The sequence below is a fragment of the Daphnia pulex genome, chromosome 5 (genome assembly GCF_021134715.1).
Source record: "Daphnia pulex isolate KAP4 chromosome 5, ASM2113471v1".
Classification (NCBI taxonomy): domain Eukaryota; kingdom Metazoa; phylum Arthropoda; class Branchiopoda; order Diplostraca; family Daphniidae; genus Daphnia; species Daphnia pulex.
This window is the reverse complement of record NC_060021.1, coordinates 6317071-6335369: the sequence shown is the minus strand read 5'-3', so window position 1 is coordinate 6335369 and position 18299 is coordinate 6317071. Positions and strand designations below refer to the sequence as shown.

The window sequence follows — 18299 nt, the reverse complement described above, 5'->3', positions numbered from 1 at the left end:
GTACTGCACCGAGGCTACGAAGGGTTTTGCAGACGACGATTGTTTTCCTTCTGTCTTGGTAAAATTCTTTGCTGGCGTTTAATAGTTTTAGGTAATTTTGCCTTAAACATTTTTATTAAGAAGTCAAATTGTATTTAATTTTGACATTTGCTAATTACAAAAGCAGAGAAATCCATTGAATCATTGCAATTGAATAGAAGTAAGCAGAGTGTAGAGATGAAAACGTACACTAGAGGGCAGGATAAGTAGTCCAAGATTGGAGAAATCGGAGGAAGGGTAGCAAGAATTCTGGCGACAGTTGGCCATGTTAATTTTCTTATGAAGAGCTTCAACCAGTGGTCTTTGTCTATGACTAAAATACTAGCGCAAACGTTTTTTTCAATTTTTATAATATTTGAATATCTTCATTATTTATATTAGGTAGCAGATTTAAACTTCTGAAATTCAAAAATTTTAATTAGCTTCTTTTTGGTTGATTTTTATTAATACTGTTTTTAATACCCTCCGAATCTATAATATATTTGGCAACATCACAGTTGCGGTCTCTGTTGTAACTTGTAAGTTCCAACGGTTCCAACATCTGTTCGGTTAAAATTTCCTTTGTCGTGTAAGTTACACGTGTTTAATTTTCGTTACACGACTGTAGAAAGAAGCCAAAAAATGGTTAAAGAACAGTATCGCGAGACTGATGTGATCAGAAAAATGTAAGTTTCTTTTCCTCAAAATACTATAAAGTTAATAACTAATAATTGATCACTATATTAATTTACATTAATCACATTAATAGAGCCAAAGTAAGCTTTGGAATTGAGAGCCCACAGCAAATACAACAGCAATCCCACATTCAAGTAGTGGCCAAAGAACTGTATAATCGAGATTCTTCTAGAACACCAGTGCAATATGGAATGCTGGACAGGAGAATGGTAAACGATTATTTTAAAATTATTGACATTGCGATGAAATCCTTCAATACATGTTTTTTAATTTTCAGGGGATGAGTGTGAAAGATGCACTTTGTGGGACTTGCGGAAAAGGGCTTGATGAATGTGTAGGCCATTTTGGTTACATTGATTTGGAGCTTCCAGTTTTCCACGTTGGATATTTCAAGGCTACTATAACTGTCTTGCAAACAATATGCAAAACATGCTCTCATGCGCTGCTAAATGAAAAGATGAGAAAAATTTATCGAGCTAAGCTAAGGAATCCAAATTTACCCTATCTTACTAAGAAAGCACTGAGGAAGCAAATTCAAGAAGTGTGCAAAAAAGTAACAAGGTGCCCCCATTGTAATGATATCAATGGTGTGGTAAAAAAGTGTGGAATGTTGAAGATATCCCATGAAAAATTTAGAAGTGTCAAAAAAGATAATACCATCATTAAAGCAGAATTGGTTGCCTACGATAATGCTGTTCAGTTCAACAAGGAGATTGAACCAATGTTGTCATGTGGCTTGATCAAAATGTTGAATCCACTTGAAGTACTTCACCTATTTGAGAGAATTCCAGATGAAGATGTCCAATTTTTACTGATGAATCCACAACATGGGCACCCGAAGGACATGATTTTCACCCGCATTCCAGTCCCTCCTGTTTGCATTCGACCTTCTGTAGTGTCTGATTTGAAATCGGGAACAAACGAGGATGATTTGACAATGAAACTTACAGAAATTGTCTTCCTGAATGACGTTATTGTCAAGCACCGCCTCATCGGTGCAAATAGTTCATTGATTCTAGAAGCTTGGGATTTTTTGCAACTACAATCTGCACTTTACATCAACGGTGAATTATCTGGAATTCCTCTAAACATGCAGCCCAAAAAATCATCCCGAGGTATAATTCAACGCCTTAAAGGAAAACAAGGGCGATTTCGTGGAAATCTTTCTGGGAAGCGTGTCAATTTTTCCGGAAGAACAGTAATTTCGCCTGACCCCAATTTGCGGATTGATCAAGTTGGCGTTCCGGAGTTGGTTGCGAAAATTCTGACTTTCCCTACTCGCGTCAATGAAGCCAATATCGAATTAATGAGAAAACTAGTAAGAAACGGAGCAGACGTCCATCCTGGCGCCAATTACCTACAGGAAAAAAGTTCAGGTGTGAGAAAGTTCCTCAAGTACGGAAATCGCGAAAACCTTGCAAGAAACCTGAAGGTAAATTAGTATTATTTTTTATAAATTCGTGTTACTCTTAATGACATGAAATATTTCCCTTCAGCTCGGCGATTTGATTGAAAGACATATGATGGACGAAGATATCGTCTTGTTCAACCGTCAGCCGTCGTTGCACAAACTTTCCATTATGTGTCACCGAGCCAAGATTTTGCCGCACCGCACTTTCCGCTTTAATGAGTGCGTCTGTACACCCTACAATGCAGATTTTGACGGTGACGAGATGAATCTCCATCTTCCTCAAACAGAAGAAGCTCGCGCCGAAGCCTGGATCCTAATGGGAAATAAATATAATTTAGTAACTCCGCGTAACGGCGAATTATTGATAGCAGCTATTCAGGTAATAATTTATGCAATCAAGGGTGTATAAATGATTGGTGTAATTTTAATTGATAATAGGATTTCATAACTGGAGCTTACTTGCTGACATTAAAGGATGCTTTCTTCGATCGAGCCAAGACTTGCCAAATGGTGGCATCCATGCTTGCAGGTACGTTTCTCTAATTTCTTTCAGTTTGCATGACTTAAATCAACTTACCTTTTTAATAGGTGACGAAGTAAACATGGTCATTAAACTTCCGCCTCCGTGTATCCAAAAACCCGCAGCCCTATGGTCAGGAAAACAGATTTTCAGTTTGATTCTTCGTCCTAATCCTGGAGATCGCATTAAAGTTAACCTGAGAACCAAAGGAAAAGAGTATTCAAAGAAGAACGAAGAGTTTTGCGTCAATGACGGGTTTCTGTTGGTCCGTAATTCTGAAGTGTTAGCAGGATGCGTTGACAAATCTACCATTGGATCTGGTTCAAAAATCAACATTTTTTACGTACTTCTTCGTGACTACGGAGAGGATTTCGCTATTCAGGCAATGTGGAAACTTTGCCGAGTAGCTTCTTATTATATGATGAACCGAGGATTCTCTATCGGCATTGGCGATGTAACTCCTGGTAATCATTATATATTTTATTTATATTTTTTTGGGGTTTCGTAACATTCCTTCAATGTTTTACTTAGGTAAAACTCTGCTGAAAGAAAAACAAATACTGTTGGACTCTGGTTATTCCAAGTGCGACGAATACATTCGTTTACTCACTATCGGTCAATTACCTTGCCTTCCGGGATGCAATGAAGAGGAATCTTTGGAATCTAAAATCTTGAAAGGTTTGTTAAATAACAGTAGTCAGTAATGAATTAATACTTAAAATAATATGTTAAAATTTTGTTTATTACTCGTGGAATACAGAACTTTCTGGAATTCGTGACCAGGCCGGAGAAGTGTGTAAAAAGGAGCTGCATCCGAGCAATAGTCCATTGGTCATGTCTAAAAGTGGTTCAAAAGGATCATACATCAACATTTCTCAGATGATTGCCTGCGTAGGACAACAAGCTTTAAACGGCAAACGAGTGCCCAATGGTTTTGAAGATCGTAGTTTGCCTCATTTCAAGCGACATTCGAAAATCCCGGCTGCTAAAGGTTTTGTCTCCAACAGCTTTTACTCCGGACTTACTCCCACAGAATTTTTCTTCCACACGATGGGTGGGCGTGAAGGATTGGTAGATACAGCCGTAAAAACAGCTGAGACTGGGTAGGTTATTCGAAATCGGCACTAAATGACTTCAGTGATGTTATTAATTTTGTATTTTTTCATAGGTATATGCAACGGCGACTAGTAAAATCCCTAGAAGACCTTTGTTGCCAATACGATTCGACTGTGAGGAACTCCGCTGGTGAGATTATCCAGTTCGTTTATGGAGGTGATGGGCTGGATCCTACTTACATGGAAGCCAAAGATCGCCCTGTTGATTTCCAGCGAGCTCTTGATCATATCAAAGCCGCTTCCCCTTATCCGGATGAAGACCCTTTGGATGATATTGAACTGCAGCAAGCTTTCAACACGATTATGGACACTGATTCGTTTAAAACACTTGGAATCGATTTTAAGCATGAACTCAGGTTACTTTGCACTTCTAATAATCGTTTATAGCGGTAGTTCTAACGTAATTAAAATAGAGTTTTTCTCGAGAGCCAAGTCAAACGGATTAAATCGGTGCGAAAGATTTTCCAAATGGAAGGTCGACCATTGCATCCAGTGGAAAAACACCTGGAGCGGATAACCGTTGGTCAGTTGGTAGAATTCTGTGACTTTTCGAAGGAAAAGTACGAAAGGGCTAAAATTGAGCCAGGTGAAAATTTTTAATTTGTTTCCCCCCTTAGAAGAAAGAATTAAAAATCATTTGACGCAGGTACCGCCGTTGGAGCACTCTGCGCACAAAGTATTGGAGAACCCGGTACTCAAATGACGCTCAAGACATTTCATTTTGCTGGTGTTGCTTCCATGAACATTACACAAGGAGTTCCTAGGTATGTTCAATTTTGTGCAATTTTTTGAATTACTGTAGTGGCAATAGATTCGTTAAATGGAATATTTTAGAATTAAGGAAATCATCAATGCCTCAAAAGCAATCAGTACGCCAGTCATTTCTACTCAGCTTTTAAAAGATGATGATCCGGAATATGCTCGACGAGTAAAAGGAAGGATAGAAAAGACTACGCTTGGAGAAGTAAAAAAAAGAATATCTTAGTCGTTTTAACTTCGTTAACTATACATTTTATGTTTCAAGGTAACGGAATATTTCGAGGAAGTCTATTTACCCGATGATTGTTTCTTGTTGATCAAGTTGGACATGAATAGGATCCGATTGCTTAAATTGGAAGTGGACGCAAGTTCCATTCGATGGAGGTAACAATTCTCATCAATGAAATTCAAAGTTAAAATTTTAAAATTTAATTTGTTTTTTATTGTTTTTTATTGTTTTTTATCATGCCAGCCTATGCACTGGCAAGCTTAAAATTAAACCGAATTTCGTTGTAGTCGTCAGTGAAACAATAATTACCGTCAAACCTGCTCCATCCGCGAAATCGTCGATGTATCACGTTATGCAACATCTCAAGGAAGAGTTGCCGAAAGTCGTCATTAAGGTGCGTCTTCTAATTTCTTTTGAACTTTAAAACATCACTATTTCTTTCTTTTTTAGGGTTTGCCAACTGTCAGTCGAGCTGTCATAAATATTGACGATACAAGAAAACCACCAAGATATTACCTACTTGTTGAAGGTGACAACATGCGGGAAGTGATGGCGACCTACGGTGTTAAAGGGACCTCAACTACATCAAACAATATTCTGGAAGTCTACAGTACCTTGGGAATTGAAGCTGCAAAGTAATTTAAATTGTTTCTTTATTTGTTAGATAAAAACTTATTTATTTTTTAATTAATACAGGGCGACTATTGCCAAGGAAATTCAATACACAATGGAAAGCCACGGCATGAGTGTCGATCGTCGTCACGTCGCCCTTCTTTCAGATCTGATGAGTTGTCGTGGTGAAATCTTGGGAATCACGAGAAACGGATTGGCCAAAATGAAAGAATCAGTTTTGATGTTGGCCTCGGTAAGCATTGGAAGAGATTTTGAAATATTCCACGAATAACTCTTGTTTCTTGCTAGTTCGAAAGGACCTCAGATCATTTGTTCGATGCAGCATACTACGGCCAGGAAGATGAGGTTACTGGTGTAAGTGAATGCATTATCATGGGGATACCTATGGCGATCGGGACAGGAGCTTTTAAACTACTGTATAAAACGGGAAAGAAAGATCCACCAAAACCCGTGCCACTTATTTTTGACGTTCCAGAATATCACGTCCCTATGGTTTAATAATCTGGATTCATGGAGTCGTTGGCGTTAAACTTAAAAAGTCGACATTTTTTTTTCTTACGTTGCTGTCGTTGTACGGTGTTTGCTTTTCGTTTGTTTTGTTTTGGTTCTTCAGCCTAAATATTACAGCAGAAATTTTTTGGGAACCTTTGCAATTTTTATCCTTTTTTTGGTTAATTTCGTAAAGAACTCTAGTTCTTCTCTCGAATTATTTAGTATTCATTGCTTTCTTGTGTACTGCAAGGAATCCGTGATTAAGTCAAGCATCAGCAAGTCGTGTGTGATCGGAAATTGGAAAGTGATCCGGCGTGATACCTATGCGGTTTCACGAGTCAGAAGTAACACTTGATTTTACTTCACCGTGTTTCTCAACACTTATTGACGTTGAGCAGTCTTGAGAGTTTTAAACCAATAATAGCTGAATCACAATTTTGTGAATACCTCCTCACCAATTTAGTTGATATTTTCTGGAGTTTCTATTGATCTTGTTAGGTCACTAACTTAGTGTGGACATGTGTTATTTTTTCTGAACATGTTTTTTCTACAAATAATGCAGTGACAGACAAGTATTATTCTTTCTTAAAGAATTTTTTAACTTTTTTTAATGTGAATATGTGATAAACTTTATTTTCTTTCATAGAGAAAGCTACGAGAACATAATCAAGGCCATGGGTAATCCTCAGATAGATTGCAGCAACTTTGGGGAAGAAAGTCACATGAAAAGATGCAGGGCACATACCAATATGTATTGTATTTTTCTCAATATTTTACTAAAGCAGTAGGTTGCAATAACTTTAGTTTATAGCAATAATATTGGAATATTTATTGACATATTTCTTTTAGATTCAACATAACTAACTGTTTGATGCCAAAGTTAGTTGGAACTCAAACACAGATAAACCGATGCTGCTGCTGCCTTACAGCCAAAGGCTGAAAAATTATTCTTTTCTTCAGAAAATTGTAAGTATTATTTTTTATCGTGATTCATAATTTCATACTTTCTGTTAATATCATAGATTTTTATGTTGAGAAGTTAAGGAAAATCTGAAATAGCTAACTAAATCATTTGTGTTTTGTGTCATAGGGAAAGCTGCTGGAATAATCTAGTCTTTATCCTTACTTGATTCATTTCGTGCCAGCTAGTGAAAAAAAGTCGTGACGAATTCAAATTTAGCTGCGTGCTGTCTGCAAGCAAGCAATCCAATTGGCTGTCGCTAGGTGGCTAAAATGATGTCCACCAGGTTGCGCGAGTGTCTTCAGAATGCTGATCGTGACGTCTGTATTCGTGCGTCGTCCAATGCACCAGCAAATGTAAGTATTTTTATCCAATTTCCTACTAAAGTACTAAGTCAACATGACTAGATATCAATTTGCAATTGTAATGCCTTGCCAACTATAACTTCTTTTGTAAAATTTGAGATATCATTCTGTTGTAATGTGTAGTTTTCTTTTACTCCTGGTGTTCTTTTGTCATAATGAGTCATGTGTAACTGTGCACACACTGTGTTTCCCTATGGTAATTTTTATATTTCTTTAAAAAGGTCTGTGCTGGTTACTTTGTTGCAGCCAGCTGGTGATAGGTGTTCCTTTTGCAGGCTTGCTAGTTGCTAGCCGTAGGTATTGGTTGTAACTTTCGTCACAGCGGGTAAGGGAATCATGAGAGTTGTGGCTTTTCGAAAAGTCCATTTTCTAATCTGCTTTAATTCAGTTTTTAAAGGCAAGTCGAAGATCTTTCCTTTCTCCATTTGTTTGCTGCCCTGTTATGAAAATGCGTGTTTGAGAGGGTCTCTACTATATATTGCAAGACAAAAATGTTATGAAAACAGAAAATCTGAAAAGGTAATAATGTACTAGTATGATAAATCAAGTAGGCTAGCATTTTGTTCTTGATGTCGAAGACAAGTGACATCTTATGTCGTGCTTCAAAATAGAGCTTTTGTGGAAAGTTCTTGTAAAGAGTTGTAAATTTTTTTTATGAAGCAGAACAGAAATTCCCTTTATTTAAAAAAAACCTGGAAATTTTTCTGATGTGATGACCTTTGATCACTTTGATTTCTTTTTCTCTAGTTAAGTGTTTATAAAAAGTAAATCATTATTGGTATATTTTTTCACATTTCCAAATGTTATTGGTTTATTAATGTTCTTTTGCTTTGTAGGTGCATGTCCATGGTCAGTTTGGTGGTTCAGTGGTTTTGCAGTCATTTTCCAGTTGAGAGATGTGCTGAAATGGAGCTTGTGCAGACTTGTAGTTCAATACCATACTTTAATGTGTCATTTGCCTATTTTGAAATCCATGCAGTATATGCAGTGTTCAACAGTTGGGTAATAGTCAATGTTGCCTGATGGCTGTCGGGCTTATTTTATCGGCTTCGTTTTGTCGATATGTCGTCTCTTGCTACCTGTACTGGCGTTTAGGTAATGCTTGAAGTTTCGTTCAGTTATTGACTTTTAATTAAAATATTTTCTTTTTTTTTTTCAGTTTAATCGTTGCTGCCGTTCCATATACTTGATCCATTGGTAACACTGAGGAGAGATTGCTGAAATTCAAGACTCGTCATTTCGTCAATAAATTATGTAGATGTAGATATAAATTAAAGCGCATATCTGGGCTCCCTTCTTCAGTGGCCCCGTTTCCCTAAATAACCACTAACCAACGCCCGCCAGTGGTCACTCACTCGCTGCGACAACCAGGAGGAAGGGAGATGTTTGGTCGAACGGGGACTTGCAAGGCGCATGATTCGATGAAATCTGTTGAAGGGTCATGAGTCTAAGCCGGAAGCCTACTATGACACACTGCTCTCATAATAACTACTCCTCAACTCTCTTCGCTCTTTTTCCGGTTTCTCTTAACCATGGCCGGGTAATCTTCCTGGTCGAGTCAGTCGGGCAGTGTCACCCCCTGCTCGACTGGCTGCAGCTTGTACCGGACGGTCTTTTTAATAAATAAAAAACATTTAATAAAAATATGTTTCGAATTTAATTAATAAATCACATAAAAATTAGAATTACAAACAATTAATATAACAAATTGTATTAAACAGATCGTCCGGTACAATGGGTCAAGTATATGGAACAGCAGCAACGATTAAACTGAAAAAAAAAAAGAAAATATTTTAATTAAAAGTCGACAACTGAACAAAACTTCAAGCATTACCTAAACGTCAGTACAGGTAGCAAGAGACGACATATCGACAAAACGAAGCCGATAAAATAAGCCCGACAGCCATCAGGCAACATTGACTATTACCCAACTGTTGCACTGCATATACTGCATGGATTTCAAAATAGGCAAATGACACATTAAAGTATGGTGTTGAACTGCAAGTCTGCACAAGCTCCATTTCAGCACATCTCTCAACTGGAAAATGACTGCAAAACCACTGTACCACCAAACTGACCATGGAGACCTACAAAGTAAAAGAACATTAATAAACCAATAACATTTGGAAATGTGAAAAAAAGATACCAATAATGATTTACTTTTAATATACACTTAACTAGAGAAAAAGAAATCAAAGTGATCAAAGATCATCACATCACAAAGATTTCAATTCTGCAGGTTTTTAAAAATAAAGGGAATTTCTGTTTTACTTCATTAAAAAAATGTACAACTCTTTGCAAGAACTTTCCACTAAGGCTATTTTGAAGCACAAAATAAGATTTCACTTATCTTCGACACCAAGAACAAAATGCTAGCCTACTTGATTTATCATACTAGTACATATTACCATTTCATATTGTCTGTTTTCATCACATTTTTGTCTTGCAATATATAGTAGACACTGTCAAACACACATCTTCATAACAGGGCAGCAAAAAAATGGAGAAAGGAAAGATCTTCGACTTGCTTTTAAAAACTGAATTAAAGCAGATTAGAAAATGGACTTTTCGAAAAGCCACAATTCTCACGATTCCCTTACCCGCTTTAGAATTGTTTCTGTATGTGACAAAAGTTGCAACCAGTACAGGTAGCAAGCCTGCAAAAGGAAAACCTATCGCCAGCTGGCTGCAACAAAGTAACCAGCACAGACCTATTTAAGGAAGTATAAAAATTACCATAGGAAAACATAGTGTGTACACAATTACACATGACTTATTATGACAAAAGAATACCAGGAGTAAAAGAAAACTACACATTACAACAGAATGATATCTCAAATTTTACAAAGGAAGTTATAGTTGGCAAGGCATTACAATTGCAAATTGATCTCTAGTCATATTGACTTAGTACTTTAGTAGGAAATTGGATAAAAATACTTACATTTGCTGGTGCATTGGACATTTGGACGACGCACGCACGACTCGTGACAACGTCACGACCAGCAGCCCATTTGTCCCTGAAGACACTCGCGCAACCTGGTGGACATCATTTTAGCCACCTAGCGACAGCCAACTGGATTGCTTGTTTGCAGACAGCACGCAGCTAAATTTGAATTCGTCACGACCTTTTTTCAGTAGCTGGCACGAAATTAATCAAGTGAGGATAAAGACTAGATAACTCCAGCAGCTAAGCAGCTTTCTCTATGACGAAACATTCAAATTATTTAGATAGCTATTTCAGACTTATCTATTTAACATGCAAATCTACAATATTAACGGAAAATTGGTAAAATTCGTGAATTTTCCTGTAGACTTCGTTTTTTTTTTTACAAATTTCAGCGATTTTACGATTTTTGTCAAGGAAACATGAAATCTTAAGTCAATTTGATGAGCATCACGAAAAGCAGATTAGTTTTTGCGTCAGATTCAGATTAAGCCGCCAAGTTAGGAAATAAATTATAAACCTGAAGTAAAGAAGAAACCTGCCTCTTGATTAAATGGATTGGGTTTTCGCAATTGTGAAAAATGAGCTGTTTTCACCACTATTGATTTCTAGGCCAAACTTATTTTAATATCTTGGTGTGAAGTTTATTACTGAGTAGTGAGTATTAATTTGTTGAATCTTGCAAAGCTGGATGCACTGTGTTCTTGAAACATTTACCGAACAAACTCATCTTAAAATATATATTTATTGGATTATTATATAGAGTGAATGCAAGGAATCCTTAACAAACTGTTGTGGATTCACCTGTGTGTTTTGAAGAACGAATGAAGACTTGATGATAACGGCCGACCGATAATTTTTTTTTTTTTTTTTAATAGACCTTGCATTAGTCACCACAGAACTGTAATATTTCGGTTTCAATAATATGGAAAACGACGATTTCACTAATAAATTACCATAAATTATCATATCCAAAACTGAAAACACCAAACAGTGCTCAAACGAAGAAAAAGGAAAAGCAGACGACTAGTCAAACAAAATAATAACACGCCATCTATTTTCGAGGAAAAAAACTTAACACTTGGCAGTATTTCCCGATGCACACTTGGAAAAGTCATACCGAAGGGCTGGTTTTTATCGAAAACATGTCTCTGGAGACCCATCGTAATGTTGAATTTGGCATTTCACTTGTCTGACCGGTGCAAAATTGGCCTAATCTGCAAGTTCGACGAGTGAAAGACAATGATAACCTCGATCATTATCGAGGGTTCAGAATGCGGTCATAATCGGCAGCGAATGCGAATATGAGTGGGGGGTTCACAGAAATATAAAATAAAAGGAATATAGCCGGAATTCGTCAGCCCACAATTGACACCATCAACACGTCATCTATATGACAGTTATAACGCGTCTAAAAACTCAGTATTTGAAGGACAGGTCTTAAGATACTCACAAAACTTGAAAAACGCATTTTTGTTTGCTAAAACCTAGAATTCAATCTTGAGAACTGTACAGAGAACAAAGCTACCTTGCTACTTTCATGCAAATTTTCCGGAAGTAAGCGATAGCGCCTTAACCATTGAGCTATCGTCAAAATAAACCACATTTTCGTGATCTCCCTGAAATTTGAGTTCGATTAGGTATAATTTTTAAAGAAATCCAGAATTTATAAGTGTTAAATTTGTTTAAGCAAGGAAAAATTTAAGCAAAGTTTAAAATTTTAAAATTTTGTTTTTCACAAAAACAACTGACACCGACATCTGTGTGTGGCTAAGGAATGAGAAAGGTTAATTTTTTTACTACTAGGTGACGCGTCAGCAAATTGGTAAAATATAAATATTACATAAAAGAATATTTTGGTTTTGTTTTAAATATAACTGAATAAATAACCTACAGATTAAAAAATATGGAGCAGTCATCCTACACTGTGTTTGTTTATGGGACATTGAAAAGAAACCAACCAAATCATCATTACTTGTCAACAGCTGAATTTATAACTGAAGCTACTTGTTGCCAAAAATTCCCATTGGTTATTGCTTCAAAATACAACATTCCATTTGCAATTGAGAAACCTGGAATAGGATATGTAAAACTTATTTTAAAAAATTAAAGACCTTCATCTTTTAATTGGCTTTTATTCAGAGAATCAAAGGAGAATTGTTTTCAGTTGACGATGCAACTCTAGCCAAGTTGGATGAACTTGAAAATCATCCCACTTTGTATGTACGACAAGTGCATAGTTTTGAGGCAGCAGATGGAAAGATAATCGAAGCATGGATTTACCTTCTTAGAGAATACAAGCCAGAAATGCTTGAACTTGAGTTTTACGAATCGTATTCAAGTGAAGGCAGCCATGGAAAACGATACGTATCAAGGTACATTCGCGATACAGAAATAAAGCCATCAAACATCTAAGTGCTGTGTAAACCACCTGCCAAAATTCCCCAAATCTGTTTTGTAGTGATGATGACCTGCAGAAACCAGAAGAGATAATGCAAGTGCTTAGCTAGCCTAGCAAATATACCCAGTGCCAACTGGTGCCACTTTCCAGTGTTTCTTACCACCAGAGTTCTATTTTTGGTAATATTTCAGAAACCATGTTGAATAAAAATTAATCAGATAATAATTTGTTTTATCAGTCTTTATTTTATTACAACGAGAGGGAGGGGAAAAACAAAATTTGGGCGATATTATATCCAAATATCAGAAATAGACAGGATAGAGGTAATGGAGTTAATTTCACTAAAACGGAAACTGTATAAACGAACTGGGATTGAGGAAAACACGCGAGTAAACCGCTTGAAATGAAAGAAAAAAATTACAAAAAAAAAAAGAGATAATTTCCCCCTTGAAACAAACAAACAGTCGGGGTTGTGTGTGTGGGAGTTTTAGCAAATGTATTCATTTGCTTTGTTCGCGGATGCACTGCTGCCATTGTCTTTGGATAAAAAAGAACGCGGCGACTCCCCTGAGCCCTTGGAAAGTCGGCGAATTCTTTCCCATATTTTATTCATTAAAAAAATTAAAAAAAAGGTTCTTTTTAAAAAAAAATCTCAATTTGATAAACCTCCCCAAAACAAACAACTTTATCACTTTCGATCCGCTCGATCCGCGCGGACACACAAGTGTCGGGAGGTTCTTGATCGAAAAAAAAAGAGGAAAAAAAGAATTCATTATACATGAAGAACAATTATGAAAAGAGAGAAAAAGTGTGTGTGTGTGTGTGTGTGAAGGACAATGAAACATATCGGAACACAATCCATGCAGAAAATGTACAAAAGAGAGAAAAAAAACTGAACAAAGAAGGGGATTTTTTTTTGTTCGAACTGAATTCCGTGAATGGAAAACACAACAAAACATAGAGAGAGAGATAGGGTACAAGAAAATCAAAGAAAAATATTTCAGACGATTGTTTTTAGCCCACCTTTTAGGGTTGTTTTTATATATATAATATTTATATATAAAGATCGGCTGTTCTTCCGTTCCGTAGTACTGGCACTGAAAAAACAAAGACGTCCCCTACCCCGGCGTCGGGGTAAAGGAGTTGTTGGTGATGGATATAGGATTGGGGGGGTTCGAGAGCAGCACGCACTTTTCTTGTTTTGGTTTTTTAAATGTAAAAAAAAATAATAATTAAAACAAAAAATGACGGGGGGTGGTGGTGGAGGGCTACTAGGCTGCTGGTTCGTGAGGTTTACCACAGCATCCGCAACGAACTCCACATCGGTAGCAGGCGCGCAGAGGCAAGTAGCACCACAGACACGGTACGACCAATGAGAGAAGCGCCAGTCCGAACCACCGTTTGGGCGAGGATTCGATGCTGCAACAGCCACTGCCGTTGTGGCGCCGGACACTGCCGGAACCACAGACGCACGGTTGCGGGGCAAAATCGCCCTCGGCATCGGCGTAGCAATGGTACATGAGACACTCGGCGCAGCTGACGCACGAGACGGCGTCGATGGTCGATCTCACGCAATCTGGAGCGTGGTCACAAGCACCGCGGTAATTCTCTTCCGGCCGATAAGTGTCCTGATGAGCAATTTTTTCGTTAATCCGAGTTATTGGTGAGTCATTTTTAGTGTGTGTGTGGTTTTACCTGACAGTGTTTGCAGCGAACGCGACCCGTCGAGCCTTTGCCTGGAGGGTGAAGGTGACTAATGCTCATGGCTTTGGTACTGCTCGAGCTACTATTGCTGCCTCTTCGTTTCTTCTTGCCATTGCCGCCTCGGCCAGCTTTGCTGGGCAACATGGGCGCCGTTGTGGCCATGCTGGAACAGCTGTTGACTGACGTCATGGGATTCTTTTTCAAGCTGCTCAAAGAGTCACGGCGAGCTGGCGCAACTGTCACCGATTGACTTGGCTTCGGCGTCGCTGGATCGGGCATCACCGGATAGCTGTACTCGTGGAGTGAGTGGAGAGAGTGAAGTGCCACTCCAGTATTGCCTGGATTGAACCAAAATGTCATTGGCATTTCGTGGTCTAACTGGGATCGATTGTAATTTACCTTCACGTGCGAATTGAACGTAGGAATAACTTTCCTTGTCCAATTCGATATGGTCGTTGAGCACACCAATTCCACCGATTCCCGGTGGCCACATGCCTCCGCCTACACCGCCCCCACCAATACCTCCGCCTTCACGTTCTCGACGCTGCCTTTCCTTCTCTTTGGTGGCCCGTTCTCGCTCACGAGTCAGGGCCAGTTCCTGGTCGCGTTGCTGCCACATGAGCTGCTCCGGACTGATGGAATGCTCCTTGTTCAACCCTATTTTCATTGAAATAATTCGTTAAAACAGATTCAATTAAAATAGGAGCAAATGGTGTTTACATACCCTCAGTTATGCTATTATTTAACAAGGGCAAACTACTGGTGCTGCTGCTGGGAGGTAGTGGACGCCTCTGCATGAAATGTATCCTGTGCAGGTGCGGTTCTTTAGGCAACGGAGGTAGTGGGGCATTATTGGAGGTTGGCGGAGGTGGAACAGGAACAACAGGAGATGGCGGTGGTGGTGGCTGATTGGCTTGTTGTTGTTGTTGTTGTTGATGATGATTCAACGTTGGCGAACGCTGCAGATCAGTTCGCTCCATTGGCAGGTCCAAGGTCTGAAATGGAAAATACCAAATTTGCAATTTCATGTGGAAATTGAGGGCACATATTGATGAAAAATCTTTTACCATAAATACGTCATCCTCACTGGCGTCAGAGTTCATGTGACGCAGCGCTGGCGGCGCGTCGGCGAGCCCTGGATTTTAAAAAATCAAAAAGAAAATTATTGAAACGTTCAAATTTCCCTCTAGGAAACAATCGTCGATTCGTTCACGAAATCGACAAAACTCACCGCGGCCAATTCCAGGGAGGATTAAGAAAGCGTTAGGGTTTAAAGAGAAGAAAGTTGATTTCGATGGAAACACATTATCGAGAAATAGAAATAGAAAAAATAGAAACGACAAAATCAAACCAAACTAAAAAAAGAAGAGTGTATATCATCCTGCTGGGACCTACCATTCAGCAAATCCTCGACTGCCATCCGGACGCCCTTGTCGAACGCCCTGGCATCGGCAGCTGTTTGAAACGTCAGTCCAAACTTTTGGTCGCCTGTCCGCCAGTGATGAAACGTCGGCATGACTTTGTTGTACTGAAAGTCTTTGCGGATCGTGCAGCTGAGAACGACCTGAAATGAATTAAAATCAATCGTTATTTCTTCTTCTTTTCGTTTCATTAGAATAATTACTGTTTGATCCGAGATGCGTTTGCCTAGAATGAGGTACTCGTGCTGTTGGATGAGACTATTACAATGATAGACGGGTATGACGGCTGCAGACGAAGAATGAGGAGGAGCTGGCGAGTGGTGAGGAGGAGGTGGAGGACCGGGTCCTCCGCCACTGGTGCTACTACTCCGGCTGCTGGCGCTGTTGTTGTTGCTGGCTGGGTTATTGTTGTTTCGACTGTTGTTGTGGCTGCTGGATGTCACAGCAGCGACTATGGCGGCGTGAATTGGCAGGATGCGCTTACGGACCGAGACGTTGGAGAGTCCGCCGCCGTCCATCGGGACCCAGCCGCCCGACGAATCATCCCGCGTCATCACCTGCGCCCTTACTCGCACCAACGAATCTTTCCTGTTTTTTTTTAATTAAAAGAAATAATTAATTGAATGAATTAAAAGTTGACATTCATTCATTGTGTCGGCCAAAACCGGAAACTGCAGGGGGGAGAGAGGGAAATTTTTTTATTTTCTATTCCGGTCGATTTCTGTGTGTGTGTGTAGGCCTTCGCAGCTGTGTGGGGGAGGGAGGGAGAAGTAGGAGGAGCCGACGGCTAGGAACGGAAGTAAAGACCCTCCGGTCGTACCCCAAGCTCCACCTCTCTTCGCCTGACGTCATTTCCGGTCGGCGGCGCTTTTCAACCTCCTCCCCCGCACAACTATTTCCTCTCTCCCCCTTCTTTTTCTCAGTGTGTGTGTTTTGATTTTCCTACTAAAATGTAAAAAAGATGAAATTAAAAAAATAAGGAAAAAAACTTACTCTTCACATCCTTCGGTCATGTTGGCTGATGGCGGATCGCGCGGAAGTAGCAGGGCTGACACTACCTAGACCCCCTGCAATCGCCACCAAAACCCGAACCATCTTCGGTGGCCACTTTGGCGATCGAAATACTTTGGGCAGAACAAGTCAACAAAGGCGAAAGAAATGGCCTCTCCCAACAAAAAACCCAACAGGGGGAAAACCAAAAAAAATTGCAGGGTTGAAAAACTCAACAACAACCAAAATAATAATAAAAATAAAAAATAAAAAAATGTGATTGGAGAGAAAAACAAAAATTGTTTCAACGTCCAGTCCACCGATAAAATCCGTATAGCTTCATGATTTTTTCACACACACTTTTTGGGGATTGTATTGTTATAATAAGGAGCGTTCCGGATTCTGTTGGCACTTTTTGGGGAGGTTAAAACTTGTGTCTTTTCATAGAAAAGAAGAAGAAGAGTCAGGTGCATCCAGCAATGTCGTCTCCATCTTCTTTTTCGACTCGGAAAGCCATCACTGTTCGTTCCAGTTGCCAAGGCCACACTCTACACACACACACACACCAACCAACCACACTAAAATGTGTGTGTGAGAGAGAGTGGAAATGAATCAATGAACAAAAAACACTGGCGAGTTTCACACACACACACACACACACCGATCGCGTCACAGACAGACAACAGTTTTTTAACGTTGAAATCTCGTGAAAAGCCAACGAGAGTTTGCAATGATGATGTCGGTGAAACGAAGAAAACACATTCGAGTTGTGCCACCAGTGCCACCACACACTTTTGCTGTCGAATTTCCACGCAGCTAAACACTGGGCTTCATCTGGCTTTTGTGCGTGCCAACAACGAAAAGATGTCGCACTGCGAGCGTTTCATTCATGGGCACCGCCATCGCTGTGAATGTTCCCCCTCCCTCCTCTCTTCCCCTCCTCCCCCCCAAACGGTTCGGCGGAGCGATACACAAGCCAAGATGGCCGCCACCCTCCTCTCTAACCAAACCGAAATTTCCGTTTTCTAAAAACTCTCAATCGACCGATTTCGGCCTTTTTTCCTTACTTTTCTCTCGGGGAAAAAATGGCCAACAAAACGAATGACGCCAATATTAAAATCGGAGGGGGAAAAATATTAAATCCACATATCTAAAATGCAGTCGTGCCTAGTTTGGGGATATGGTCGAGAGGAACTATTTAGCCTCGGTGGGACTCGCATCCGCCACTCATTCATAACAAGACTCTCCCCGTGTTGATGCCCATCCCTTTCTTCTTGGCTAGCACCTTTCCTTCTTTCTCTCTGACGATGATTTCAAATACCTTCAGGCTTGATTCTTTTTTCCTGTTTAATATGACCGTCGATTAAAGTTGATGTTGTTGGGTGTCATCGTGATGGATTGTTCCATTGATGGTTCTCGGGCTTATATGTGTGTACTTGTGTGTAGGTATATACTACCCGAAAAGTTGCTGGGAGAAATCGTCGGATTGCACACACACACACACGATGATGCCAACCAAAGATACCGATTGAGTTCAAGGACGTCGTGAGTTGTATATATATATATACACACACACACGGGTCTTTCATTCATTATTCTTTTCTTTCTTGTCTCTTTTTTCTGAAGGCTAAAAAAGCTCT

General features: G+C 39.4%; 3 protein-coding genes and 2 long non-coding RNA genes across 8 annotated transcripts; 3 read left to right on the top strand and 2 right to left on the bottom strand.

Annotated features, from left to right (window-relative positions):
• The first annotated feature begins 537 nt into the window (after positions 1 to 537).
• On the top strand, positions 538 to 6025 carry LOC124193407 (DNA-directed RNA polymerase III subunit RPC1-like). Its single transcript, XM_046587205.1, has 17 exons — positions 538 to 704; positions 788 to 923; positions 992 to 2146; positions 2211 to 2504; positions 2564 to 2654; positions 2714 to 3109; positions 3177 to 3323; positions 3406 to 3748; positions 3814 to 4116; positions 4174 to 4346; positions 4407 to 4524; positions 4595 to 4724; positions 4785 to 4903; positions 4992 to 5142; positions 5199 to 5383; positions 5445 to 5613; positions 5670 to 6025. Exons 1-17 carry the CDS (start codon positions 661 to 663, stop codon positions 5877 to 5879), a joined length of 4164 nt encoding a protein of 1387 aa, XP_046443161.1. The 5' UTR covers positions 538 to 660; the 3' UTR covers positions 5880 to 6025.
• Positions 6026 to 7091: 1066 nt separating this feature from the next.
• On the top strand, positions 7092 to 8512 carry LOC124193837. 2 transcript variants are annotated; one of them, XR_006874506.1, is made up of 5 exons: positions 7092 to 7190; positions 7421 to 7524; positions 7588 to 7718; positions 8036 to 8294; positions 8359 to 8512. It is a non-coding gene; the product is annotated as an uncharacterized LOC124193837 (long non-coding RNA). The 2 variants fall into 2 exon arrangements; XR_006874507.1 differs by lacking the exon at positions 7092 to 7190 and adding an exon at positions 7233 to 7257.
• Positions 8513 to 8894: 382 nt separating this feature from the next.
• On the bottom strand, positions 8895 to 10210 carry LOC124193838. The gene is made up of 5 exons (XR_006874508.1): positions 10141 to 10210; positions 9800 to 9910; positions 9608 to 9736; positions 9034 to 9286; positions 8895 to 8969 (listed from the first exon to the last, which is right to left on the bottom strand). It is a non-coding gene; the product is annotated as an uncharacterized LOC124193838 (long non-coding RNA).
• A 1744-nt stretch (positions 10211 to 11954) lies between these two features.
• LOC124194947 (putative gamma-glutamylcyclotransferase CG2811) lies at positions 11955 to 12769 on the top strand. Its single transcript, XM_046589355.1, has 3 exons — positions 11955 to 12229; positions 12286 to 12518; positions 12605 to 12769. The coding sequence occupies exons 1-3, from the start codon at positions 12050 to 12052 to the stop codon at positions 12651 to 12653; spliced, it is 462 nt and encodes a 153-aa protein (XP_046445311.1). The 5' UTR covers positions 11955 to 12049; the 3' UTR covers positions 12654 to 12769.
• LOC124194946 (protein sprouty-like) lies at positions 12770 to 17865 on the bottom strand. 3 transcript variants are annotated; one of them, XM_046589352.1, is made up of 9 exons: positions 16663 to 17580; positions 15873 to 16257; positions 15645 to 15812; positions 15480 to 15510; positions 15316 to 15383; positions 14973 to 15243; positions 14648 to 14905; positions 14240 to 14586; positions 12770 to 14172 (listed from the first exon to the last, which is right to left on the bottom strand). In XM_046589352.1, the coding sequence occupies exons 1-9, from the start codon at positions 16680 to 16682 to the stop codon at positions 13816 to 13818; spliced, it is 1905 nt and encodes a 634-aa protein (XP_046445308.1). In that variant the 5' UTR covers positions 16683 to 17580; the 3' UTR covers positions 12770 to 13815. The 3 variants fall into 3 exon arrangements, with proteins under 3 accessions (XP_046445308.1, XP_046445309.1, XP_046445310.1); XM_046589353.1 differs by lacking the exon at positions 15480 to 15510 and having other exon boundaries at positions 15644 to 15812; positions 16663 to 17865; XM_046589354.1 differs by lacking the exon at positions 15480 to 15510 and having other exon boundaries at positions 15316 to 15362; positions 15644 to 15812.
• Between the last annotated feature and the right edge of the window lie 434 nt (positions 17866 to 18299).

Coding starts and splice junctions, on each gene's coding strand:
- LOC124193407 (XM_046587205.1), top strand. CDS start 661: ATGGTTAAAGAACAGTATCGCGAGACTGATGTGATCAGAAAAAT. Junction 2,655..2,713: donor GGTGGCATCCATGCTTGCAG/GTACGTTTCTCT, acceptor CCTTTTTAATAG/GTGACGAAGTAAACATGGTC. Junction 3,110..3,176: donor CATTGGCGATGTAACTCCTG/GTAATCATTATA, acceptor TGTTTTACTTAG/GTAAAACTCTGCTGAAAGAA.
- LOC124194947 (XM_046589355.1), top strand. CDS start 12,050: ATGGAGCAGTCATCCTACACTGTGTTTGTTTATGGGACATTGAAAAGA. Junction 12,230..12,285: donor AGAAACCTGGAATAGGATAT/GTAAAACTTATT, acceptor GCTTTTATTCAG/AGAATCAAAGGAGAATTGTT. Junction 12,519..12,604: donor GGAAAACGATACGTATCAAG/GTACATTCGCGA, acceptor TCTGTTTTGTAG/TGATGATGACCTGCAGAAAC.
- LOC124194946 (XM_046589352.1), bottom strand. CDS start 16,682: ATGACCGAAGGATGTGAAGA. Junction 15,813..15,872: donor AACGCATCTCGGATCAAACA/GTAATTATTCTA, acceptor AATTCATTTCAG/GTCGTTCTCAGCTGCACGAT. Junction 14,906..14,972: donor AAATAATAGCATAACTGAGG/GTATGTAAACAC, acceptor CAATGAAAATAG/GGTTGAACAAGGAGCATTCC.